Source organism: Sparus aurata, chromosome 15, assembly GCF_900880675.1.
Source record: "Sparus aurata chromosome 15, fSpaAur1.1, whole genome shotgun sequence".
In the NCBI taxonomy this organism is placed as follows: domain Eukaryota; kingdom Metazoa; phylum Chordata; class Actinopteri; order Spariformes; family Sparidae; genus Sparus; species Sparus aurata.
The window spans coordinates 30,406,604-30,434,199 of record NC_044201.1 but is presented as its reverse complement, the minus strand read 5'-3'; the positions used below and the strand labels follow the sequence as shown (position 1 = coordinate 30,434,199).

At 42.8% G+C, this 27,596-nt stretch overlaps 1 protein-coding gene across 1 annotated transcript; it reads left to right on the top strand.

Annotated features, from left to right (window-relative positions):
* Positions 1–336: 336 nt before the first annotated feature.
* LOC115596548 (TBC1 domain family member 12-like) lies at positions 337–23,121 on the top strand. Its single transcript, XM_030441737.1, has 13 exons — positions 337–2,103; positions 9,235–9,370; positions 13,086–13,228; positions 13,456–13,538; positions 13,810–13,927; positions 14,026–14,132; positions 14,804–14,887; positions 14,988–15,079; positions 15,179–15,250; positions 16,190–16,318; positions 16,430–16,539; positions 18,037–18,295; positions 18,475–23,121. Exons 1-13 carry the CDS (start codon positions 677–679, stop codon positions 18,544–18,546), a joined length of 2,832 nt encoding a protein of 943 aa, XP_030297597.1. The 5' UTR covers positions 337–676; the 3' UTR covers positions 18,547–23,121.
* Positions 23,122–27,596: the final 4,475 nt, after the last annotated feature.

Below are 27,596 nucleotides of genomic sequence, written 5' to 3'. Positions count from 1 at the left end.
ATTAAAATGAATGAGTATTTGGTGGTAATTATAAGGATTGATGTTGGTTGAAAAATGTAACACAGCGAATGTTGAAAAATAATAATTTATGTTTTTTTTGTAGTATTTTTACATCTTATTAAATATTTATTTTATTTTATTTTTTTTACAAGTTGCACGAGTGTTCAGTAAAATGCAGGGTGTGTTACTTTTACTTGTAAAGGAGTATTTATTAAACAATCTGAATATATAACGGGGTTAATGGGGTCAGGAACGCCGCCTGCAGTGACACGCAGCGGCCGCTGGGCGTCACTGCGAATCAAAACACGGCCAGCGATTTGGGGGCCATGACGTCATTGTTGGGGTATTTTTCAAGATGGCGCTGGACTGTGGCCGGAATGCCGCCGCTGCAGTTAACCGCCGAGGGATTTAATTAATCCTCTGCCGGCGGCGACGTTTAACGTCGAACGACGGAGAAAATACGGTTGTTCGAGACACCAGAAATGAGCGCGTTACATCCGGCGGGTGTCAGGTAACGCTGAAGTGTCCCCTGGCTAAAATGGTAGCCCCTTCCTCCATGAACAACAAAACCTGCTGCTGCTGCTGCTGCTGCTGCGGAGCTCGGCCGACCGGGCAGGACGACGCGTTGCAGGATTCTACGCCCGGGGCCGAGGCTCGCTAGGCGGACTGAGCAGTCATGGAAACGACGAGGGAGAACGGAGGGTCGTTTGCGATCGACTTGAACGAGAACGAAGAAGGAGGTGGAGGAGGAAAAGCGGCTCTCAAATCTTACATCGCACTCAAAGACCACAGCTCCGGTGTCAGCGGGGGTCAGGAAGCCGGGAAGGGTCATGTTTACGTGACCGGTAACGGGAGGAATGTAAACAGAGACGCCTCGGTACCGCCGCCCCCACACAGCGGGGGGGTCGTGTTGGACCTGGAGGTCCTCCCCGGACAGTTGACTGACAGCTGTGTGATTTCGGGGGTTTGCGGCGAACACGGCGGCCTGAACGGATTTACTGAGTCATTCGGTCAGGAGGAGCCGACAATGGTGGAGCTGGAAGGTGAAGCAGCAGCAGGAGGAGGAGGAGGAGGAGGAGGGCTCGGCCTCACAGGGACCACAGCCGCTTCCTGTCCAGCTGTGCTCCTGGGTCAGGTTTCGGGAGAGACGGGCCCACAGATGCGGCAGCACCCTGTGGGGGAGAGCGGAGGGGAAACCCCGGATTCTGTCGACGTTGCTCCGGGAGAAGAGGCGGCTGACGGTGGCGCAGTCACCGGCTGTATCAGCGCTTCTCTCCCCGCTGCTCGGCCGCCATGCACGGGGAAGCACCAGCCGAACTGCGCCTGCACAGCCTCGGCCCCCTGCTGCCCAGATGTAAACATGCCCAACGGGGACTGCTCCGGGTACGAAGCCGGTACCGGGTTCTGTCAGCAGGCAGGGCTGCTCTCCGGTCCACTACTGGGGAAAAGACTATGCGACGTGGACGGTGAGGAAGTGAAAGTAGCCAACGGTGGTTTCCACATTGTGAACACCGCCAGAGCGACGTGTGACTGGGCCGACTCGGACGGTTCCCCAGAGGACAACCCAGACATTCATTTGGACCTGGGGGTGAGGCAGGAAAACGGGGCTGGGTCGGGGGGTTGTCTGAGGGGCCAGAGCGACTGCAGCGGGACATCTGTCTCCCAGTGCCCGGGGGAGGATGCGCCAGCTCCGGCTCACCTCCCGGTCCCGTCCAATGACTCCCCCATCCCGGGATCAAGTGCCAAACTCCCCTCGCCCAGCCCGTCCACCCTCTCCAACGGTGGCAGCCCGCTGTCCGAACCCAACATCCGGCAGGATGAGGAGGATTTCAGTGACCTTAGTTTCCCCGTGAGGCCGCAGACTCTGAGGACTAACCCGAACCTCGCGGTGTCCCTCAGCTGCGACGCCACCCCGCTGTCCCCCGAGGACGATGGGGGCTTTTATTTTGGAGACGAGGGGTACATGGAGGACTTCCGGAACGTGTTGGAGGCTGGTCGCAGGCAGAGTGCTCCGGACAACCTGCCGGACCTGACCGAACCCTCTGACGGCTCGGACCACAAGCTGATGCCAAAGAGGTTCGGCATCGCTGATTTCTTCACCAGGTAAAATCAAGTGCTGTCTCTGTCTGACACACACACACACACACACACACACACACACACGTGGTGAATCTGTCAACACACACTCCAGTGATGTGGTAAGTATTAGGGAAATCCCAAAACAACCACCATCTGTACCTCAAACACGCTGTCAGAACCTGGTTTTGGACCTGACCACATCTCTCTATGTATAAATTGAAATAAACAATCATCACTCCTCAGTTATTAGTTGATACTTTACTGCTGGGAAGTATTTTTTCCTCTAAGTGAATAAACAAACTGTTCTCAGAGGAAAATAAGGCCCCAGAACACTGAAAGTTGGCAGGGTCCGCCACATATAAACACATTAAAACAGTATAAACTGTGTTGTCCTTTAAAGCCAGTTTGTTTATTCAGTTTATCAGCAAGAAAACAAAGAGAGTTTGTTTATTTAGTTTCTTTAAAAGCATCCAGTGAGGATCTTTTTCCCTTTTTTCATTAACATTTCTTTAACAAAACTACAGACTGCTCCTTTAACAGAGGATTTTAGGGGAAGGCAGTTTTATAATTTTGTTATCCCGATAACCATAAAAATGTTCTTGAAATTGCTCTGAACGTACTGGAATGGAGGACACATAATCTAAGATAAGTTATCATAAATCACAAGGTCTTCTTGCACAAGTGAAGGATAAGTAAACGGTGGTAATGTAATCTGATTTAACTTGTTTTTGTGGTGAATACAGCTGTCAGCCTTTGTGGCGAGCCGAGGAAATTCAAAATAAATCAAGAAACTAATAAAGGACAGCGAGCGAGGCAGCTTTTTACAGGAGGATATTCATGATTATACCGATAATGAAACTGTGCGATCTGTGATTATCATCATTAGTCGACTCAATAGAGCTGATATCTTCATAATCAATAAAAAATTACAGACCAGTTCGTGAATGATGAGCTCAGATAGTCTGTTAGGATCCCGAATAGAAATCACACACAAGTAATTCGTTTTATAAAAACGTCATGATGGAGGAAAGTCAATTGAAACGAGCAGCTGTAGTTAAAGTGTGTTCGGGTCGGTCCTGCTGAAAGCTGTGGCCGGACCAGAACTGATGCACTCAGGACGCTGTGACGAAGAGCAGGAGGTGCGAGGCTGCAGACCGAAGCTTGTGAAGCTAATGTGGCTAGCAGGCTAAAAGCACATCACGGATCAACTATCTCACCATAAACAAGGATTGAACGTGTGGTTCTGGCCTTCAACACAACCAACAGTTGTCTTTATTGTCAGTTAATCTGCAGATTATTTTCACAATTAACAATATAGTCAATAAAACGTCCAGTAATAGTTTCTCAGAGCCCAAAGTGACGTCCTAAAAATGCTTCTTTTGTCCAACCAACATTCAAAAACCCCCAAAACTCTTAATTTTCCATCATAAACGAGGAAGAAAAGCACCAGTCTGGTTCTGTTCCCTCGTCCTCAGTAGGTCAACAGTGTCGCAGGAATGTTTGACCCTGTTCAGACACTTTGTGGTCGTGTATTTTCAGCTCCCACCACTTGACCTCCCACCGCGACTCGTTAGCTTCCATCTGGTCCGGATGTCATTGGAAGAACTGATCTCAAGTTGTAATGATGATCCGGCAGCTGGACTGCACTTGTAACCGTGACAAATGGATTTGATTTGGAGATATCTGGAATTTGCAACGCCTTTTGAAAACAGTCAGAGTCATCCCAGAGAAATCTGTGGTAAATGTGCTATTTTTAATCCCTCACGCTGGAAATACAAACACATTTCTCATATTCCAAATTTGAGAATAAGCAAACGTTTATTTTTCTTTGAACCAGCAAAATTGTGCGTCCACACCCATAATTCTTGGCTTCCAAGTCTCCAGCGACAGAGATGCTGTGGGCTAATTCCATATTTAATACCAGTTTCTGTTATAATAGAAGGATTAAAGTTAGCCATGCAAGTCAACCTTTTGACATATATCTGTGTCTTTTCATAGCATCTCAGAGCTGCAGTCTGGGGCCTATAGCTGTGTAATAGCTTGCATGTTAATCATGCCCCAGTTACATATATACGCAGTAAGTGATACAGCAGGGCTCAGTGAGCATCGCCTCAGTGCAGCCTCTTTCCTCAGGGCTTAGCCCACATTCACTTCTCCGTCTGCTCTTCTGCTTTCTATTTCTGAAGCCAGTTCATCACACCGTTTAACCTCCGCGCCGCTGCTGCCACGATGCAGCAGAGAGCATCGCTGCGTGATACAGATAACGTCTTCTCAGTTCCTGAAAAGGCATATCGCATTTTCACATCTAGTTTGAAGAACCTCACTCACAGGTGGTCGCTCAAAAATAGTATTTCATCTGATAAAAGGTTTTAGGTGTTTTTCAGATGCAGCGTTTTTAGTGTTTGATGTTGAACTGAGAACAGAAAAGAGTAACAAAAAAACAACATTATTCTTCGATGTAATTTCTCCCAGACAAAGATAATGTTAAACCAGTTGAAGAAAGAAAGATCTGGACATAAAGTCAAAGATGTTTACGTACCTTCTTGCAGAGATGTGTCCTGAAGATAGCTTGCTAACCCGTTAGCCCTGTCCCGTCTTGTGTGAATGCAAGTGGTGAGTGTCAGTGCGTTCGCCACTTCGTCTCATAAGTCAACAATATAAACTCATACATTTATGAAAGGAGATATTTTCTTACACTTTTTTTCAGAGCAGAGAAACAGAACCTGGTTTCCGGTTGAATATCTGCAAAGTTGTTGTTCAGCAGCTCTGTGAGAGGCCCACAGAGAGTGGCGTCAGACAGCCGGTTCATTTCACCCAGAAACCAGGTTCAGGATCTGTCAGAGGGTCTGTGGTGCTCAGACAGACACCAGGAAGCTCGTTGAGCCTTTTGAGATAATCAGAGACTTGCAGGTTGGTTGAAGAGATCAAAGCTTGTAGCCTGAAGGCAGGTCGGCTGACGACTGAAGAGCTGTTTATTCAAACCTTAAAACTGCAGGAGGGAGAGTTCAGGCTGCTTTTACAGCCTCAGCAGCATTTATCTCTGCTGCATCCAGGCCTGAAGCCACAACAAGGTCTGAGAAATAAAGAACATTTGACTTGCTCGTCTTCGGCTCTGACGAGGACATTTTATACAGACAATAGCAGTCAACTAACTGGAACTGCACCCCGACAACATTCCTGTAAAAGACAGAGGAAGTGAAAGAAGCAGAGCGCTTTCTACCGTGATGAAAACCACAGGCGACATTTCAGTCCAGAACCAGAAGGCTATTTTTCTTTCCGTTTGATTTCCGACACAGTAAAATCCAGTCGGACCTGCAGGTGTAGGAAAACTTCTGTTTGTTGAATCTGCGTCTGTGTCGGGGCCTGGTTTTGGTTTTGGACGCGGGCCTCAGCAGCTGGCTTTGAATGCCACGGCGTCTCAGAGGAAATCCAGACGGAGGAGAGGAGGAATGGCAAGAAGAAAACAGGCCCTGCTGGAAAACCTCCACGCTGGCTGTTTGGTTCTCAGAGCTGAGGGCAGGTCAGGGCGGGTCAGCAGCAGAGAACATCAGGTCCAACAGGGAGTTCTGCTGCACTGTCAGCCTGAAGAAGGTCTGCAAAACATTCATATATTCACTGACCTCCTGCAGGATTCATTATTCGAGGCTTTCTCTTCTGTTATGAATGCCTCAAGGTTCAGAGATTCAAGTTTTCCATATGCAGAATAATGGAAAGTACAGCGCTCGCATCCTTTGTTAACCGACTATCATCGGTTTATTATTTTTTTATGAGGAACCAGATTCAGCTGCTACTGAGATCCGAACAAAACATTTGGTATATCAAACACTGGAGTCAAAGCTATGAACGATGGCAGGATCATTTACAGGTTTTAATACAAACACTGTCCAAAAGACATCAACCCACTGACACAGGTAACTTAATTATCTGGATTATAAACCCAAAAAACGCTTTAGTATCGACACATATCAGACATGTAAGACGATTGGATGAAATCAGCTGGTTGGTATCGGCCAACTGCTCGCTGTATCGTGATACCATCGTCATTTATAGCCTTAAAATATCCCGGTGTTATTCTATAACCAGAGTTATTTCGCGGATGTCCATTAAGGATCTTCCAGGTGTTTATATCCTCTGATGTAACCCATCAGCTGATTAACTTTCCAGATTTTATGATCAAAACAAATCACCTAACTACTTCTGTTCATCTCCATACACACACACACACACACACACACACACACACACGGTTATAAAATTAGCTCTGATCACCTCTGTGGTTAATTATTTACACTCAGACATCCTTTGCACTCAACTCTGGTAATTAGGTTAGATCTTATCACACATACCCCCAACACACACACACACACACACACACACACACACACACACACACACACACACACAGTATCTGTTGCCCTACATCTGCTCCGTTCTCGCTCTTTTAAACAAATCAGGAGCAACAATTTAAAGCCTTTATTTAAATCTGCAGCTGCAGGTGTGCAGGTGTCTGACACCAGGAGAACAAGGCTGCCTCTGATCTGAGGAGAAGCTTGATGTAACTGACACAAAGAGAGACACTCTTTTATTTTTCTCATGAATATGTATAAATAGCGACAAACCAACCTGTTGTGTTCGAGCCACGCTAGTAAATCTTTATCTGCTTTTCTAAAAAGGCTCATTCATCTCAGTTCTGTGTTTTATCTTCTCACATCTTGTTTGTGATCAGTCAGTACCTCATTTGATTTAAAGTTTTTAAAAACCAGACTGAAGGGCTGAAAGTGACTTCTGTTTTCTGTTTGTGTCGTGTTGTTTCACTTGTTGCACAACAACTACAACAAGTGAGAAAGAAGAAAAACATGCGGTTGACGTTTTTCAGCCCGTCTGCCAGAACTGAAGATGTTACCATCAGCTTCGTAATTAAAACCAGTCCAACGCCTCTCTGTGCAACACTCCTGTTATACAGCAGTTAGATTATCATTTAAAGGTAACTTTTATTGTACTAAAATGTCTTAAAACAACTAGATTTTGTTCTTTATTGTGTTGAGTTGTGTGCAACAACGTCAGACCAGAGAAATCTGTTGGTTTACTCTTTTAGTTGCTTTAATTTCCGACGAAACATCAGATGATTGTTGAGAGAATAAGGAAGGAAGCCACTGTATTGTTTACTTATGATGGAGCGTGTTCTTTTTGTTATTGTTTTGATTTTAGGATGTAGAAACTACAGACTGTGGGTTAGGGTTAGCTCAGTAGCTAACCTAACCAAAGTAGGGGCGGCAGTAGCTCAGTCGGTAGAGAGAGCTTGGGGAACTGAGGGTGGCCGGTTCAAGTCCAGCTACTGGACTAGGTTGGGTTCCTGGGTTTCTGTCGAGGTGCCCTTGAGCAAGGTACCGAACCCCCCATATGCTCCCCTGTCACAGCAGCCCACTGCTCCTAGCTGGCAGGGTGTGGGTGTGTATTTGTGTATATTTATGCAGCTAGAAATGCAGAGAACAAATTTTGGGTGTGTTTGCATAACCTGGAAGCTAGCATCGCCCCGGTTCCCTCAACAAAACACAGATTCAATTTTAAAATTTGGATGCCCCCGACAACCTCAGTAGTCTCATTTAGATACTTGTTAGCAACCACTGTTTTTAACATATGTACACAGTTTTTAATTCTAACGTGGGTTTCTTACTGCCATATTTTTACCTTGTAGAACAAAAGCTTGTGGTAAGCACAGACCTTATTTCAGGCTTCGAACCGATAATCCGTCCAAAAAACCCACTGACTTTCAGACGAGGCAACTGGAATTGAGGATTTTAGGATTCATCCTCGCAGCAATCCTCAAATACTTTGTTTTAATGAAGAATCCAAAGCTACTCTGTTTACTGCAGGGGAAGAAAACCAGTCCCAGATCACATGTAAAGAAGCTGCATGCACTAAAGTTTGAGGTTTTTTTGCTTCAAAATGACTTTGAATGATAAATTAATTATTAAAATGTTGACGATCTCCACTTTCAGAAACGTTAAAGCTCATTCCTGTTCGCATCGAGTCGTCCGTGTTTTTGGTTTTTGAGAGTCGGCGCTCGTTTCTGACAGTTGACTGGATTCTCACAAACACATGAGAGTGAAGAAACTCGAGCCTGCACAGAGGAGAGGAATAATATTTGCTCGGCTGTCTACTAGAGCCACAGAGTGTGTGTGTGTGTGTGTGTCTGTGTGTGTGTGTGTGTGTGTGTGTGTGTGTGCGTCTCCCTCTCAGATCCACTTCCTTTTCATGATTCCTCCAGTTCCTCTCCCTCCGCCTTCCTCCTTTCTCTTCCCACCAGCTGACCGTTACACTCTTCCACTGAACTGAATGTTGAAAACTGTTGATTTGGCAGCTTTTTCTCTGCAGCATCTCTTCAGAAAACTGCTGCAGCTGCACGACTGTGGTCAGAATGATGATGAGGATTAATTCACCACAGATTACATCTTCACTATTTATAACCGCACTTCTTCCCTCATTTCTTTGTGGAACTGATTTGTTTTTTCTGCAGCTTTTTCAACAGCTGAACATTTCAGAGGCGAGTGGAAAAATTCCGTATATTACAAGAATCAAACAGTTTTACTCTGGTCTTGTTTCTGTAAACAGACCAGTTATGCTTTATTTTATATTTCTAATCATTTATTTATATTTAATTTGAGAGATGATGTTTAAATGATAGATTTCACCTCAGTGCAGAAAGTTAATATATGCCCGTCTCTGTCAAACAAAGCTGTACAACATGTTGAGCGGCTGTGTAAGCTGTGAGGTTCTGAGTTTCGGCCCGCGGCATGTGGAAAGTTTCCTGGATGAAAGATTGTTTTTGAAGCGACATGTTTTAGATTTTTTCTTTTATGTTTCGATCTGCAGCTTCCTGTGTGGAGACGGTTTCCTGCAGCGATTTTAAGTTCTGACAAACAGGGAGAATGTGCAACATCTCAGTTTGGATTGTGATTTAAAGCTGATTACACTTTCAGATATCTACATAAACATTTGGTCGACTTCCAGAGAAGAGATGTTAAAGTTCTGAGTCACCAGAAACTGCAGCGCTCTGCAGATTTATATTCCCACTTTATTGCTTCATGTTCTCTTTAGATTGAAGAATGTTGAAGATGATCAAACTTGTCCTTTTCTGTCTCTCTTTTCTTTCAGGAGCCTGTTTTCTAGGAAATCCAAAGAGCCCAAGGCGCTGTCCCATAATGCAACAGGGTGGCGTCTGTTTAGCAAGACTGCACCCAGAGAGGGCGATCCAACGAAAGAGCCCGCCTCCACGTTATCTGAGCAACAGGTAAGCTCTTTGAACACACGCTGAGATCATCAACACCGACACCACCAGCTGCAGCCACAACACAACGTATCCTGGAGATGTTACAGCTCCTCTGATTGGCTGCTTCTCTTCAGCCGTGTTCAGCGTCAGTATTTTTGGGCCACTGTGCGTCACGTGACATTGTCAGTTGGAAAACTGGCTTCGAGGCGTGGTGCTCCTTCTGGGGGCTTTGCAGGGACAGGACAGGGTCGCCCTCCAGACTCTCTCTGCGAGTCCACGTCTTCACTGTGGTGTAAAAATGGACACTGTCCCCGAGTGATGTCACCATGTCCTTGTGGAGCTCCTGGGGTGATAATCTCTTGAGTCAGAGGTAGCGGACGACTGCACTCAAGACGATGTTGTGTTTTATGTCCTCAGTCACAGTGATGACTAACAGAAACACCACAGAAGTTATTAACTTCAGACTTTCTGTATGATCCCTCAAAGAGCAGAGCTGAATGTGCATCGATGGCTCCTCCTTTACTTTCTTTAGTGTTTGAGCATCTATCAGGAGAAACTGTCAAACCTTTTTTGGCTCCAGCTTCTCTGTAAAGAGGATTTGTTTCTTTTCTCTGTTTTGTAAACTGAACATCTTCGTGGTTTGCTGGTTAGCTTGTGCTCTCAGGATGTGTTTTTCATTTATTAAATCTGTAAGAGGTCGAAAATAATGCAAATGTCTTGTGAGTAAATCATGTTAGAGAACATGCTGAGTATGCACGGCATTTATGTTTAAGTGGAATATAAAAACCAGATGCTTCACTTGAGCCTGAACTGCTCGCTGCTCACAAACACAGCTGATTGGTCGACCTGATGATTAATGTCGTTAGCCTGATTCTCCAGAGGCTAATGCTGTTAGCGGGCATCTGTTTACATACAGGAGAGGCTGCAAAATGGATTTACTGTGTGTGTGTGTGTGTGTGTGTGTTTGTGTGAGAGTGAGTGTATGTGGTCGCTAGGCAACTTCCACACACAGCCTGCAGCTGAGACACAGATTATTACCCACACACACACACACACACACACACCCACACACACACACACACACACACACACACACAATTCACTCCTCTATCCCCCACTTGCTGCGTTGCCAGCAGTGACGCACACACAGCTGTTCATCTCCTGTCATCTGGCACAGGTGGTGTCCACACACACACACACACACACACACACACACACACACACACACACACACACACACTGCAGCAGCCTCCTTGTCTCTGGTTGAACTTAATTGGATGAGGTTTGATTTTTCACATTAGATAAACTCGTCAGGAAGCAGCTGTCACGCCGAGCAATCATCAATTAATTCGTCCTCCAGCTGAAGGACGCGGTCGTGTCTCGCCGAAGTGCCCTCGAGCAAGACGCCCAGATCCTCACTGTCCTTACTCCGGCTCCAGGGTTGTTTTCTGACTTTACCGTGTGGTGTGAAGGCCGTCTGACGGTCGCTCTGCTCACATGATGGCAGCCAGAGTCAGATGATTCATCAGGAAAAGGGCCGACCAGATGTGGTTTGGCTTCGGTTGGTTGACACGTCAGACACAAAACTGTGGAGGAGAAGCAGCAGCTGGAGGAGGAGGAGGAGGAGGAGGAGGAGGAGGGGGAGGGGGAGGAGGAGGAGGAGGAGGGGGAGGGGGAGAGGAAGGGGAGGAGGGCGGTCTCATTTAAGCTTTTTCCTTTAAATTCAGTTTGTGCAACAACAGAACAATTAGCTGACAGGTTTAGAGAGATTATAGGCTAACTGCCAAAATAATAATCCTGTTTATGTGCAGTAATCCTCATTATATGAGGATCATTACTGCTGTTACACACTTTTTGCAACACCTCTACTATCATCTTCTACAGGTTCTGTCCTACGTGTGATACTGAACAGCCAAAAAAAATCACCAAAGCTCGTCTACTGTAATCCAAGTCTACAGAATCACAGAGATCCCAAACTGATCTGAAAAGACGTTTTTTAAACCCTCTACGTGCGGTCGAGCAGGGTGCACGCTAACGCTTTTCGCTTAGCGACTACAGTGAAGACTTAAAAAAGGATGTAAATAACGTAAATAGCTTGTTCTGCAGGATATGATTGTGCTGGACGAGCTGTATCTCAGGACTTCTGGAGGCTGTACGGAGACATTTTATGTCTGTGGTTGTTTTGTTTTTGTTTTGCTGTGAAGCTCAAGAAATGTCCACTTTCTGACTTTCCATGCATGAGTACATAATGACTGAATTCTCATGTTCGGTAAACTGATTATTTTATGAAGTGATTCTTAAAGAAGATCTTTTCAGGCTCAGGTTCCTAAAGCTGAGAGGCCCGGATGACAAAAGCTCGGTCACCTTTAGATTTATGTTTCAGATAAATCCCAACCTGCGGATCTGAGGCTGCAAACTGACTCGTACAGGATCTGTCTTTACAGGACGTTCACAGTATTTTCACTGACACTCTGTCAATGATACACAGCAGCTTTCAGGGTGCAGAAATCACTGGATCAGTCACATGATTTCACACATATGACTTTCAGTTCATGATGAAAGTGATGACAGAGGTGAAGCTGCTTTCAGTCGGAGGAGGAACTCCCTCTGCTGGTGGCTCAGAAACCGCTTTATAAAAGGCTTGTTGTCTTTGACCCACAGCTGCCCTGCTCCTGTGAATGAACTATTTATTGTGCAGGCCACACACACACACACACACACACACACACACACACACACACACACACACACACACACACACACACACACACACAGAATCACCCACAGAAAGAGATTTATTCAGACTCGGTGATTCAACGTCTTCGCTCTGAGCTGCAGCTGATGAACAATTGCTCTGTTGTTTAATAGTGTGTGTCTGTGTGTGTGTGTTTGTGTGTGTGTGTGTGTGTGTGTGTGTGTGTGTGTGTGTGTTGACCTCTTGTATAGCTGTATGCAGATCATGGTTTGACATCTCTAGTGTGTGTTCTGTCATCAGACAAACATATTGTGACAAACACATGTGCGAGTTAACGTACAACAACGCTGACGGTTGCGGTGAATAAAGTATACAAATATCTGAGGAGGTAAAAGTCATTTGAATAATCTCCAATAACTATGAATAGAAACACAAAACAAAAATATATTAAAGTTCCCTCGAGGGATGTTTTCCATTAACAAGCGTTTCTTTTTAACCAGCGACGTACTGATTATCTGCATCAGTGATTTTTCTGTCAGATTGCAGATAAAATAAATTCATTTGAAAATCCTGCCAACAACAACGTGTGATTGGTGACACATCACAGCCTGTAAACAAGAAGTCCCCAACAACTGGGCAGTGGACCGGTACCGGGTCTTTGGGTCGTGTGGTTTTGTTATTTATTTTCCTAGAAATGTTTTTTTCATATTACAGATCATTTTTGAAAGATTACAGCTCGTTTTGGGAACCCCACACAATAAAATAATATGAATCTGCAAAATAACTGAAATTAAATTTATCACATAAATGTTTTGGAGATGGAAAAGAAATCGTACTTTATTCATCAGTTGTTTTCATTTTGACACAAGATTTTTAGTCAGTTCAAAACATCTGTTTTCAGTCTCCTTTATTTCTAATAATCTGTATCGGCCCTGAAAAATCTATATTGGTTTTATCCACCGACATGATTAATGTTTGATAAGAAGTCGGCTGCAGCTCCAGCTCTCTGTAACAGCCGCTGTGTTTGTCTCGTGTCCTCAGGTGGAGGAGGAAGAGGAGGAGGAGGAGGAGAAGGACTGCGGTGCGTCCTCGTGTCCCCAGCTCCCTTCGGCTGCAGGGAGGAGGAAGAACCTGGAGTTTGAGCCTCTGTCCACCACAGCGCTCATCCTGGAGGACCGGCCGGCGTGAGTACCAATCAGAAACCATCGTCTGAGCAAATGTGACTTATGTGGTTCCATCAGTTTCTTTATATCGCCCAAAATCACATCCCCTCAGTGGGCTTAACAGTCTGTACAGTGGGCGACATCCTCTGTCCTCAGACCCGACCGTCCCTCTCCATGATTGAAAGTTCATTCGGATCGGTCTCTTCCAGACAGGAAGTGCTCACCGTCTGTCTCTCTGTGTCCTTCAGGAACCTTCCTGCCAAATCACTGGAGGAAACCCAGAGACACAAAATGGAGTACGAGGAGATGGTGGCAGGAGCCAAGAGGAGAGGTACACACACACACACACACACACACACACACACACACACACGCACACACTGCAATTATCCAAAGCTAATTGTTCCAGTGTTGAACTTTACCTCACCTTCCCACAGAGTGCTTGTTGGCAAGAACAATTGTTACTGAAAACATTTTTCACTCTTTGTTGGATGCAGAGACGTTCTTCTTCTTCTTCTTTGCTCTGATTGGCTCAGACAGATGTACGGTGTCCAGCAGGGACAAACCTCTCTAAATCTCTCTCTCTGTCTGTCTCCCCTCAGAGGTGAAGGAAGCTCAGAGGAAGAAGCGTCAGATGAAGGAGAGACACAAACAGGAGGACATCATCTCCAACGCCATGGTCATCTGGAACACCGAGATCCTGCCGCACTGGGACACCATGTACGTCTCCACAGCTGTGTGTGTGTGTGTGTGTGTGTGTCGTACACACTCTGTTAGTGTGGGTGTGATTGTTTATTTAACTCATTGTGTGTGTGTAGGAAGGGAACGAGGCGGGTCAGGGAGCTCTGGTGGCAGGGACTTCCTCCCAGCGTCAGGGGACGAGTGTGGAGCCTCGCCATCGGCAACGAGCTGAACATCACGCCAGGTACAAACTGAGTTTATTTCATCTTTACCTTTGTTTATCGTAGGTTTTTCCTGTTTTTTGGCAAATTAATTACACTCAAAATACAAGTTAAGGAAGGCGGAGAGAGTCTGTAACCATGACTGTCGAAAAGTGTACAAAAAGTACAGATTTTTTCAGTTCTGTGACTGGATGCAACCGGCGTCAAGGTGCATAACCGCTACCTACGATGGAACAATGATAACCTAAAAAGGCAGAAGAAAATTTGAACATTTCCTACAACTGCAACTTCACAATAAAAGCATTTAACTGGCAAAAAAGGAGAATCTCCCATACGCAGTCCTGCTGCCACAAATATCCACATCTGGTTCTTTGTGGATAAACAAATTCACTCTTTGCGGATCCAACAGGCCGAGAGCCACAGACAGGAAGTCAGGAAGTTTTTATGACAAACTCAAACGTGTTGTTTTGTGTTTGTGTTCATTTGGATGATTCAGGAATTAAACATTTACACTCTGTTGTCCTCACAGCTGTACGACAGTCAGGAATTTATTTTAACTGTTCTGATCTTTTTGGTGTTCTGTATCGAAGTTAAGAGCTGATTTCTGGTGTGTTTTTTTTGTCCTGATGCAGAACAGTCAGAAACTGTAACATCTGTTAACACTTGTAATCTCTTTGTTTTGGTCTTTGTGCAGAGCTGTATGAGATCTTCCTGTCCAGAGCCAAGGAGAAGTGGAGGAGTTACAGTGAAACCAGCTCGGTCAACGACAGCGAGAGCGGTACGACACGGCGCCGGTCCGACCTCTTACATCGCTCAACGCTCAGGTCCAAACTCAAATAACATGTTGAATTCTTTTCTCTTCGTGTGTTTTCTGGTAGAGGGGGCGTCGCTGGCTGACAGAGAGTCCAGTCTGGACCTCATCAAACTGGACATTTCCAGAACCTTCCCGTCGCTCTTCATCTTCCAGAAGGTAACAGATTCAAATTCCAGATCCTCTTTTGATGTCTTCATCTTCCTCCTCTGTCTGATGAATCTGCCCTTCACACCTCCTCATCTCTTCTCTCTGCAGGGCGGTCCGTACCACGACCTCCTCCACAGTGTTTTAGGAGCGTACACCTGTTACAGACCCGACATCGGCTACGTGAGTTTACTTTTTTCTTCCACGGTGAAAAGAAAACCTGAAAACAAGTCACATCTAGATACACACACAGAGAATTAATTATCCTACAATCCCAAAGTGCCGTTTTGTGACGAGTTGGGAACTTTTCTTACACGTTGGTCTTTTAAATGAGGCGCGTTCTTCATGATTGTCTCTTTACATTTTTGATATTTATATATTTATCCTTTCAATACTCGTGCGGAAACACGCAGGTAGTTGTTTTTTCTTTTGAACAAATACATTTTTCATTCAACAAACAAAGACAAAATTCATAAATGTGACCTGAACACAAGCAGAAACACTTACATGAATAAAATAAGAATAAGTCAACACATTTTACATTAAATAATAAGTAATCAGGATCGTTATTCTGACGAGACATTCACACTTAACAACGGTTATTGTGTGGAGAACTGAAAGTCAAAATAAATAAATAAGTCGCTTTATATATGATTTAATATGCCATTAAATGCAGCAGTTTTAATATCAAACATAAATTAATATTAAAGAAAATACAGAAATAAAAAAAAATTGAAAATAACAAAAATGAAGGCAATTCTTTGAGGATATAAATAAATTGAAAATGAATGAATGAAATAACAGAATAAATGTGTACAATTTATTCATTTTATCACTATATGTGGAGCATTTAATGTTATTAATTGATCACCAAGCTGTAAATGTATTGGAATAAATTAAAACTGAGGAAAGAATAAAAATGATATTATGTTGAATATTTAAAAAACTAAAGGTCTAACTCAGAAGCAGCATGTGACGTCTGTATTACTGTGATGATAGAAACTCTCCTGGATGTCGTGTCAGTACTTTAAAGTTAAATGTCGTCAGTTAAAGAGATGCTACAGAAACACACACAGTTTGTCTCTGGTGCTGATCTGGAGTCTGTGTTCGTGGTGTGTTCAGGTGCAGGGCATGTCCTTCATCGCCGCTGTGCTCATCCTCAACCTGGAGGAGGCCGACGCCTTCATCACCTTCGCCAACCTGCTCAATAAACCCTGTCAGATGGCCTTCTTCAGAGTGGACCACGAGCTGGTACACACACACACACACACACACACACACACACACACACACACACACAGTTAATCATGTGACTGTCACTTTAACCTCCCTCCTCTCCTCTTTCTTCTGTCTGTCGGTCAGATGTTGAAGTATTTCGCAGCCTTCGAGGTTTTCTTTGAGGAGAATCTTCCTCGTCTCTTCAGCCACTTCCAGACCAACAACCTGACCCCTGACCTCTATCTCATCGACTGGTGAGTCATTAAACACTCAGGGGTCCTACTTATACAATCTATAGTGCACAGTGCGAGTCCACCTCCCCTTCGCCTGTTAAACAGCGTACTATCTGGCTGCAGAGGGGTTTTGTTTACTCCCTCAGGTAATCATAGGTATGTTTTGTGCAAACATGAATTAAACCAATCAGGGTGTCAGCTGTCTTTGCCTCTAAAAGCCTATTGGGATGAGTCATGAGTGTGAAGTACTGGAAAAGTCGTTAAATAACAAAAATTGTTACTACCGGCTATAAAATCGAGTAGCAGCTTCTCTTCCACACGAGGTCGTTACATCATTTACTACATGGCTGTTTGTTCCACCCTGTGTGATACTGTGTGAGTTTGGGTTTTAAGATTTTATTAGACTCACATTTATAAATACATGAATTAAAGCAACAGCTGAACATCTTCAGTCTCTTCCTGTCTTTGAAGGGTTAGGATAAAAAGGGATGAGGGTAAATCTGTCTGTGATGATCAGAAGATGAAGTCTCCTCCTCGTGGACTGGATTTGTAAATTAATCACCGATTTTAAGAGCCGATACCTGCAAACATTAAGGTGTGAAAAAGAGATTTTCTGGGGTAAAAACTCACCAATCAGAGTCGCAGCAACAGAAACTGTGTGCAGTCTGAACACGTCACACTGATGGGATGTAAAGCCACGAAATATCAGAATATCAAGGCGTCACGTGACATTTTGCTGCTGTATAAACATGATATATATATATATAACAGATGAGAGGTTGCAGCTCTGCTCGTCCTCCTTATCAGTGTTGGCAGCGTCTTTCCTGCTGCGCTGCTCAGATTACGATACAGCAGCATGTCAGGCACACTTCATCAGTATAATACCACAAACACAGTCACACATGACAGAGTTTAGGATGTTTTTCATAAAACAAGGTGACGGAAGTGGCCGCCTTGTAACTCTACTACGTTGATTCAGACCTGTTCAGCTGGCGTCCCTGTAACTGCCTCATTTAGTTTGTTTTGTTAGTAGACGAATTGGCCCTTAACGACGGAAGCCCTCATGGTCATGGGTCAAACATATTATTTCCCCAGTTTTCCTGTGATAAAGAGTTTTCTTTGTCTTTGAGAAGTTATTTGTCATTTTCTCGAGATCTCAAAGAGAAATACTTTGTTTATATAATAACAACATGTCTGACTGGTGACTGTTCAGAGCCTCAGCACAAAAATAGTCTTCTTCAATTAAAATGTTTGAATCCAGGCGGTCCGAGCAGAGGACCTACTTAACTATGAAAAGAATCAGAAGTTGCAGTTTCTTTCTTTACTTTTTGTATAATATGTCTTTTTCAATCATGAAAACTAATAAACAAAGTGAAGAAACAGTAAGAAGTGATTGTTGGCTCTTCTGACAGAGTTAGTTAAAGGCCTGTGTTAGATTGTTGACTCAGAAGAAGCAGACTTGTACTGAATGAGTCCTGTTTTTGATCTGTTTCCATGTTTTTGTCCGTCCCCGTCCAGGATCTTCACTCTGTACAGTAAGTCCCTCCCTCTGGACGTGGCGTGCCGGGTGTGGGACGTCTTCTGTCGGGACGGCGAGGAGAGCTTGTTTCGGACGGGGCTGGGCATCCTGCGTCTCTTCGAGGACATCCTGCTCCAGATGGACTTCATCCACATCGCTCAGTTCCTCACCCGCCTGCCGGAGGACCTGCAGCCACACACACTCTTCAGCGCCATGGCCAACACACACATGATCAGCAGGAACCGCCGCTGGGCTCAGGTGAGTGTCACACTCCAGATCGAAGCTATTTTCAGTCTAATCTGGAGTGAATAAACGTGGTTGTACAAGTGTAGTGTTGTCACAAGATCTTCTCTCTCCTCCTCCTCCCCCTCTCCCTTGTTTCTCCCCTCCTTCTCTAAAACGACTGTAAAATGTTTTAACGCTTCTTTCTCTCTCAGGTGTTTTCTGCGTTGATGAAGGATGGAACTAGAGAGACGGACAAAAACACCAGCCCGGCTTTGAGAAGCTAACACTAGCTAACCTCGACGCTAAAGCCAACTGTCTTCAAACTCGAACCCAGCCACGAACGTCGAGAGGTACACATCAGAGCTAGCATCAGAGGCTAGCTGTGAAGCTTGAAGCTACGTAGCCTGAAGCTAAACTCTGAGCTACGGAGCTTGAAGCGACCACGAGCCGACACTGCAGAAGAAGAAAGAAGCGGCTCCGAGCGGGAAACCGAAGTGGTTGCTTAACTCCAAACTGCGTCAGTATTTCTCGTTGGAGAGGCGGCAGGTTGTTCGGCAGCAGTTTCACGATGTTACAAGCCGACAAAGGCTGGAGAATTAAAAACAGACTGTCAGATAATGTTATGTGTTATTTCCCGGCTGACTCGGCCTCCATGTTGGGACGCACACACCACTAACGGCGAGCGTTACGCCCTCTGTAATTCTCAAAGACTTCATTCTAATTTTCGGTGCTAATGATTTTTCTAAAGGCTTCAAAAAGGACCTTTAACTATTTAACGAAAAAGGTCCTCGTGGTTTTGACTTCACACTATAATCCATTTGCTGCATTTGTTAGCTTGAACCAGGCGTCTGGATCTAAAAATGACGGGAATCCGCAGTAGCATGGCCGACGCTAATCTCCTGAGGAATTAGCCTCCGACTTTAACCTCCGAGCTTCGTCACACTTTCACATGTAGGCAAAAAAAAAAAAGGTTTGGAAACTGAACGGGTGACGGTGATCATTCTGTACAACAAAGTCGTTCTTATTATTAATCAGATAATCTCATCAGTGATCCTAATTAAGCAGACTGTGAGGAAATATGTTGTGATTTTTATGTTTTTACGGGAACTTAATTATTCCACAGTCATTTTTTACAAGTGTTAGATAATTTCAGATGTAATCCTGACATGAAAATCAAACGTTGTGTCACTGTTGGTGTTTAACCAGATGTTGTGGAGTAACAGAACATCTGGTAGAGATTCGGGTCTGTTCTGGATTCTCAGCCGGTGTTTTAAGGATCCAGAACGACCCGAAGAGCACTTTATAACGCAGCAGCACCAACACTGGCTTTTAAGAGGTGCGGAAACACTTTCAGATAAATTAACGGGGCATTAAGTGACTAATCGTTTTCGTGTCGGTGATTACCGAGGTTTCCATTTAGAGCAGAACGCGTAGAAACACGTAGGCGACACATCACGTGAACGCCGGAGTAATTATTCTTGGCTTGGCTTTTTAGCTTTTACTAGTTTCTGGCTTGAGAATGAAGCTTTTTATTCCGTGCAGCAGAAATGTTCTCACCGCTTCTTTCATCGTCTGTGAAAATGCGTAAAAAAAGAAATCAGCAGCCGACTGGAAGATTTTTTTTTTACAGATGAACAGGATTTTTTTCAGACGAGAAATTAAAGATGGCGGTGTTTATTTTTTATTTAATTGCCCCGGGAGATTCTGAGATCGTATGTACTTTATTTTTACCGCACGCGCCAGAACTTTTTTTTCCCTCTCGAATGTCAGATTGTAACTAAACTCTTTCCGACTTTCCTCCGTTTGTCGTCAGTTTCTGTTGAGTCTGCTGCTGACTGTAAAACTCCACACGAGACTCAAACTGAAACCGCTTTGATAATTGTTTAATCGTGACTCCAACGTAATCCAGAATCCACTCTTATTTATATTTTAAATTAAATGTCAGACTTTTTGTTTCGACCAACTGTAAATCAATCAGGGCTGCAACAAACGATCATTATCGATTTATCTTTTCATTTCAAAGTCACAAAATGATTCAAATCTGGATTTAAGCAGTTTTTCAGCCACAGTTAGTATAATCAATAAATAATATAAATCTTCAAAGTAACTGTAACTAAATTTACCAAATAAATGAGGTGGAGAGGAAGTTTCAAATACTCAAGTACCTCAAAATTGTACTTAAAGATCTTTATTTTTACTGCAATTAAATATCAGTTATCAGTCTCCTTGATTTCCAATAATTGAGTTATTGATTATCGGTTCATCTTCCGATAGTTTTCTTGACTAATAGTCTGAAAAATGTCTGAAAATAGTTCAACAAACACACTAAAAGACCAATAATGTTGTTAAAAACCTGCAAATATTCATATTTGAGTTTTAGAAACTGCTTAAAAATCAGTCAGCTGATTGCAGAATTATCGTTTTCAGTCAAATAACAGAAAATTAATCGATCGCGTGAGAAAATATTCTGCAGATTGATTGAATGAAAATAGTTGCAGCCCTGGTACGAACACTGGAGATGTTTTATCTTCACTAGAAGCGTCTCAGAGAAGTTCTCGTCCGGCGCTCGACGCCCCGTTAGAATCGTTATGATGGCGTAGAGACGACTCGTCGCCCCGTCGGGTCTCACGGCCTGTTGAAGTGCTTTACATCACCTCTGTCTCCGCTCTGTCACTTTGTGTTGAACACTCCTCTGATTAACACTCGCTAGAAACGTACCCTTCACCTCCATTTCATCCCTACCTCTAGATAAACACACACACACATACACACACGCACTACTAATGATGAATACTTTCTACTCACCCACCAGCGAATGAGCGGGCCTTAAAAACACGGACCAAGCAGCCACGTCTTTGTAGTGTTGTCACCGCGTTGAACGCAGCTTTGTAGAAGCTGGAAACTCACCGGAGACGACGAGGAAACCTGCAGAAAGAGCGAGGAAGAGGTTAAAGTTCAGCCAGCTGTTACTTTTTAAGTTAATGTTACCATTTTCCTTCCCTGACCGTGATCAGTACCCTCCTCTGTTAACACTGTCAGAGCTGTCAAACAACTAAAAACATTATTTTAAACAAACCGTCACATCCGGTAAAAAAAAGAGCAACAAGACACCGAGTGGTTCTCGTGTCATCATGGAAATTTAAAGTACAATAATAAGAAAGACGAGTTTTATTGGATACTGAGAGATGTATGCAGGGTCAGAATGACTGATGAGGAAGAAAAGTTTAAAGGAACAGTTCACCCGAAACTAAAAGAAGAAAATTCAAAACTGTTTTCGAACTGTTTCTCTAACCTCGACCCCCAGCAGACCTTTTCCTCCAGGTTTCTTCTTCTCTGGTGAGTTTTCCTGCATCGTACCAGTGTTACACCAAATGACTCCATAGATAAAGGGTTTGTTGTTGCACATCAACCGAGTAGAGGCCGGTATCAGTGTTGTTTTTTTGGGGGGGGGGGAACATGTTTGTGTTGATGTGTGTGAACTGCCAAAACGCTGCGATCACTGAATCAGTCAGAAGCGTCAGATTCACTTGAGGTGACGCAAACAAACATTTCTTTTTGTGGATTTTGACGAATTCTCACTTTAAAACCAGCCTTGTGATCTTTCTCAGCTAATCAGGAAGTTAACTGAGGAAACATTTTCAAAATAAAACGTGAGCAGAGTTTATGTTCATGCAGTGAAACACCTCCAGTGGATCTGAACACTTCTGTCTGCTGGATGATGAATCAGAGCGAAGAGAAAAGAAATTAGCACTTTGTGAACATGACCTTTCTTTCTTTTATATATATATATTATTTAATTACACTAATTACAGAGTTCAATGACACTCAATAATGAATTTGTAGTAATGCAGAGACACAGGTCTGTGAGCCGGTAATGAAATAAGTTCCAATTAAGTAAAATTTTCGTTGTTATAATGTAAAAGAACAAAACTGTAAATGTGACCGATGTGAGTTTGATTCTTGTATGAAAACACGTTTCAGATCTTTATTTTCAACACAATCTGTGAGTTTGAGGCGACACAAGTTGGTCGTGTTGACTAATACACCGTCAGCGGCTCGGTTTGTTGCAGCTCGATGGACTTTTGATGGATCCTGAGAAAGATTCTTATCTCATAAGTTAAACTTGTAAAAGGGACGAAATTGGAGCGAAACCTCAAAAACAACAGAAATGTTTGATTTAAAATTTGTTTGGCTTAAAAATCGAGCTGCATGTGAGAAGACATTTGTCAGAAACAACCATCAGGACATTTTAAGACTGACTGCAGATATCTGTATCTATATGTTGCAATGATTTCAGATTAATAGATGACAGATTTAATTGTCGCTCATTCCGATGGAGCAAAATGAAACGAACCATCAGCTGCTGTTGACGTGTAACCTCACACACAGATGTGTTGGAGATGAATCAGGATGTTTTTGTGTGTTTCACTCACGTTCACTCCGTTTGACTCTTTCAGTTCAAAGATAAAAGTGCAATATGGTGTTTGTTCACCCAGAGAAATTCAGTGTAATTACCCAGAATCCTCAGCAGGTTGGTTTAACGCTCCCTCGTCTCACATCACTCCAGATTATTGATGAGATATTCAGACAGCTGCAGAGAGAAGACAGGATCGGTGTGATATTTCCCCACGTATGTTCCACGTGTTCGTTGTATTTAAGTTCCAGCGTCGCTCTCCAGTTTTACACTTTCATGTAAATTCATTTAGATTGTTGTTTGTTTTCTCATTTTCTTGTCGGATTTCAGTGTACAGTTTTTTTTTCATAATGCCTTACAGGTGATGTAAATAAACTGTAAAAATGTTCTTTCTTTTCATATAATGGCCACTAGTTAAATGTGTAAATAAATATCTCAGCAAATGGTTTTCTGTCTGTTCTTTGAAACTTTAATCGAACTTGAAATGAGATTCAGTTCCGGACAAGGAGAGACATGAGCAATTTTCTTTCAGGTGAAAATAAACTTTTTTTTCTAGGTGACAAAAACAAGATTGTTTTTTTTTTTGTGTCAGTTGTGAAAAAAAGGGTTGAAAACGAGCGTTGGAAAGAAATCAAGTTTTTAGGTGAAAATGAATTTTTTTTTTCTAGGTGACAAAAAATTTACTTATTTCCTGGTTGAAAAAAAATCACTCTTGTTGAAAAAAGGGTTACTGACAAAAAAAGCAGTGGAAAAAATGTTTCTCTAGGTGAACAAAATGAGTGATTATTTTCAGGTGAAAACAAAATGTGTTTTTCTAGGTGGCAAAAAGTATTTTTTTTTATCAGCCGAAAAAAACCCCAAGTGTTGCAAAAGGAAAAATCTGAATTCGAAATAAGTCAAATTCTAAAAAAAAGTCACAATACAAAAAATGATTTTTAAGGAAAAAAAGCCAGAATTCAACAAAAAGCTGAATTTTAAGAGAACAAGTAAGATTTCCCCAAAAAGTCAGTTTCTCTAAAAAGGGTCAGAATTCACAAAAAAAGTCAACTTCAGGAGTCAGAATTCAAAAACATTAAAATTAGGAAAAGGAAAGCCAGAAATCTAACAAAAAGAAGAATTTTAATTCCCAACAACTTCAAGATTTTGAGAAGAGGTCAAAATTCCAAAATATGTCAAAATTAAAAAAACAGAATCCAACAAAAAGCGGAATTTTAAGAGAAAAAAACAGTCAAAATATGGGGAAATGTTGAAGAAATAAAAAAAATGAAAATCTAAAAGAAACAAAAAATCTTAAAATATATCTTGTGGAAAACTGAGTTGGGCAGCAGAATTTTTTTTAAATCTAAAAGAAAATGAAAAACAAATCTATGGGGAAATAAATCACTGAGTTAAAAGAGAATTTTCTTTTGAGAAATTTCTATATACAAAAAGACTCATCTGTAAAACGTGTTAAAGAAATTTCCAGGAGAAAAAATTAATTCAGGGGACGTAGTGTCATGTAAGAAAACTGAGGGACAAAAATCCTGGATTTTGTTTGTTCACTCTGTTTCACACATGGGCATTTTTCTGCTTGGCTTCCCAAATTGAAAAAAGCATTTTCTAGGGAAGAAAAAAAGTCATTTGTGAAACGGGGTGAATTGATTTTTCAAGAGAATTTTAAAAACCATACAAATCTGTATTTCTCCAGGTGTAAAGATGAAAAACACATGAATTCTTGCAGTCCTAGTCACACACCTGGAGAGGCCACAAAGGCAACACTGGCACAACCAAAGAAACTGTTGGTTCACTGTTTCTGTTCACACTCTGACTTCTGCTACAACTCTCTGACGACTCCTCCATTGTTGGATGCATCACAGACAATAAGGAGGAGGGATACAGGGAACTAATCAAGAACTCTGTAGGATGGTGTGGCAGGAACCACCTTCAGCTCAACATTTTGGGAAAACCAGTGACCTCCTGGTGGACGTCCGGTGTGTCAGATTGTGGGGCCACGGTGCACTTCAGCCTCTGGTGGGCAAAATTAGTTTTACAAAAACAGTTCGAAAAATCCTTGAAACATTTTTTCACTGTCTTGAAAATTATTTTCTCCTGATTTTTTTATTATTCTTTTAATCAACAGTTTTCCTTCACTTAAGTAACAAACTATAGAAATTCCCATTTAAGTACAATCACTTCGGTGAGAGTGTCAACAACCAGGTGCACTCAGGTATCAAGAGAATTAATTTTGCAGCATATCTTGTGTTTGTATTATATTGTTTCCTGATGTATTAACAAAAACTTAACAGTCAGAATAGGCAAAGTGGAGCAACACACAATATAATCTGATTTTATGAGGGAACAGTTTCAGAGGTGAATGTGCAGTGTGCAGTTCAGACCACTAGATGGAGCCTGATGATCAGCTTTAACCCGACAGCTTCATCGTCTGGTTACTGTGAAGCTTTTGTTTGAATTAATACAATAAATTAATTATTATGTGACGCCTCTACACGTGAGAAAGGACGCGTGGAGCTTGAAATCTGCAGTTTGATGCTTTAGGAATGATTTTCTGCTTCATGTTGAGCAGCAGCGCTCTGATGATCTTCTCTTTTAGATTCATAATTACATTTTTTAACACAAATCACATCAAACAAAAAGCAAGAGGCTCAGATTATTTTATCTGTATCTTTATTGAAACAAGTTGGATTTTAAACTCGACTGTTCACTTCAGCGGGAGACACTTGTTGGAAAAATGGACGGAAAAGAAAAACTTTCAGCAGAAACATTTTATTTGATAACATAAAAATATGTTATTTTAAATTGAAACATATAAAAATGAATGCAACATAATCACAGAACAGCATTCCTTCTAATTCATCTGGAAGAACCAGTGTGAGTAATTACAAATATGAAGCTTGAGCTTCGGTCACAATCTGTTCTTGTTTCAGGGGTCCAGCACATTAAATCAGAATCCAAAGTATCAGATTCGAGCAGCGGTTTGAATCTGAGTGTGAACATCTGCGGTTTGAACCTCCCGGCACTGGATTTCGGTCAAAGCGCAGCAGCAGACCGACGGCGACCACGCTCGGGGGTCTCAGGTATTTCCGAGGCCTGCGGTGGAAGCGAGGCGAAGCCGCGAGGGGCCTCTCGCCGCATCTGAGAGGGAGGGAGAGGAAGAATCTGTGGAGGTATTTGGGCGGCAGTCTGGGGGCTTTCCTGTGGAGGTGGGGCTGGAGGGGAAGAAGGAGCCCGGTGCCCCGGGGGCCTCTGGGATACCACAGCAGGAGGCCGGGGGGCCGAGGTCAGGGCAAAAGAGGCAGCATGGAGGGGAAAGGATGAGAAAAAACACCAGCAGCAGGAGAAGTTTCACCGTAACTCTGAATGAGATTGATCGGCACGGAGACAGTTTCCATCTGGATTTCCTGAATTAGGTTTCAGTCTGAAGAAGCATTTTCTGATAAGACGATAATCTTCAAGGTTTAGGAGCTTCTGTTGACAAATATGCAGAATGTGACACACGACCTCTCGCCTGTTTACTGTCAGCTCTGACGCATGCACAAGAAACACACCTGCGTCCATAAAGATTCAGATATCAGCAGGAATATTACTTTTCATTAGTAACAAGAACAGCCGTTCAGAAATGTTATCTTTTAAAAAATTGCACAGAAAAATGTTTTACTGTATATAAAACTGAATTGATTTTGACCCACTGACCATCTTTAAACTTAAATATGTTGTTTTCTTTCTTCCGTTGAGCTTTTCTAAAGTGCACACTGGTTTATATTTTTATTTACCTGAAAGTTAAGCATCAAATCTTTGTGGAAAACAAGTCATATCATAGAATCTGTGAGTCCAGAACATCAATTTATTGTACAACAACTTCAAAATTATCTCTACTATGTGTATTTAAATGTACAGTGGGATTTATTTAGGTCCAGCTTTATGTTTGGTGCGTCTCTGCAGCACAGCTCAGGTAGAAAAGATTGTTTTGTAAATGCAAAACTGTAGAAAACGTGATGTGGAAATTAATTTATATTTCTTTTATCAATCAAACAGATGAATTAGATGGATAATCTGCCCGTCGCTTCATCGTCGAGCATGCAAATAAAAAAATTACAATCAAAAAATGTGTATTTCATCAGGAGCTCAGGAGAAAGAAGAGGAGGAGGAGAAAGAAGAGGTGGAGGAGGAGGAGGAGGAGGAGGAGGAGGAGGAGGTGAAGAGGAATCAACAGGAGGAAGGAGGGAGCAGACGACGGGTCAACACCGTGTTTCCTGTCCTCTGGGATGTCTGCTGGCTCTGGATGACTGGATCACTCATCTCTCCTCCTGCACTCTTTCATCTCTCCCTTCCTTTCTCGCCCTCCTCCTCCTCCTCCCATCACTCCGTCACCACAGGCTGTTTGGCTTCAGTCCACCTTAACCTCTGGCTGTCCACCTTTACCACCTCCACCACACTGTTTGACTGACAGGCAAAGAAAAACCTGAAGACTCTTCGTGCAGACGCCAAACACGGGATGGATTCTGAGGTTTTCTTGATTTTTAATTTATATGTTTTAACTGTGTAGATGAGAGTCTTCCTCTGACAATAAACTGTGATGATTGGATAATCTGAGTCTTTATTGTCAGTAAAAGTGTAAAAACAAACAATAAAGTACAACTACTTTATTAGAAGTGCTTTTACGTCCCCTGTCTGAGCTGTAAAGCTTTAAATGTAACGGTATTAAAACAATGCACCTTTAATTTCCTCCGGTTTGTTCGTTAGTCTCCATTAAATAACAAAAGTTTGGGTTAAAAAAAAAAGTAAAGAAGCAGGAAGTCAGTTTGTTTCTCTCTGCTGGGGATGAAATTAAATAAAAATCATCTTATTTGTTGCCTGCTACATCTCCAGTAACACCAACACTCCTCAGGTCACAAATCAGCCGAGTACATGTAGACAAATAAA

What these genes read in the sequence shown, in the direction of transcription:
- LOC115596548 (XM_030441737.1), top strand. Translation starts at nt 677, where the DNA reads ATGGAAACGACGAGGGAGAACGGAGGGTCGTTTGCGATCGACTTGAAC. An exon ending in GGTCAACGACAGCGAGAGCG is followed by an intron (nt 14,888 to 14,987) that starts GTACGACACGGC and finishes GTTTTCTGGTAG; the next exon opens with AGGGGGCGTCGCTGGCTGAC. An exon ending in GACCTCTATCTCATCGACTG is followed by an intron (nt 16,540 to 18,036) that starts GTGAGTCATTAA and finishes GTCCCCGTCCAG; the next exon opens with GATCTTCACTCTGTACAGTA.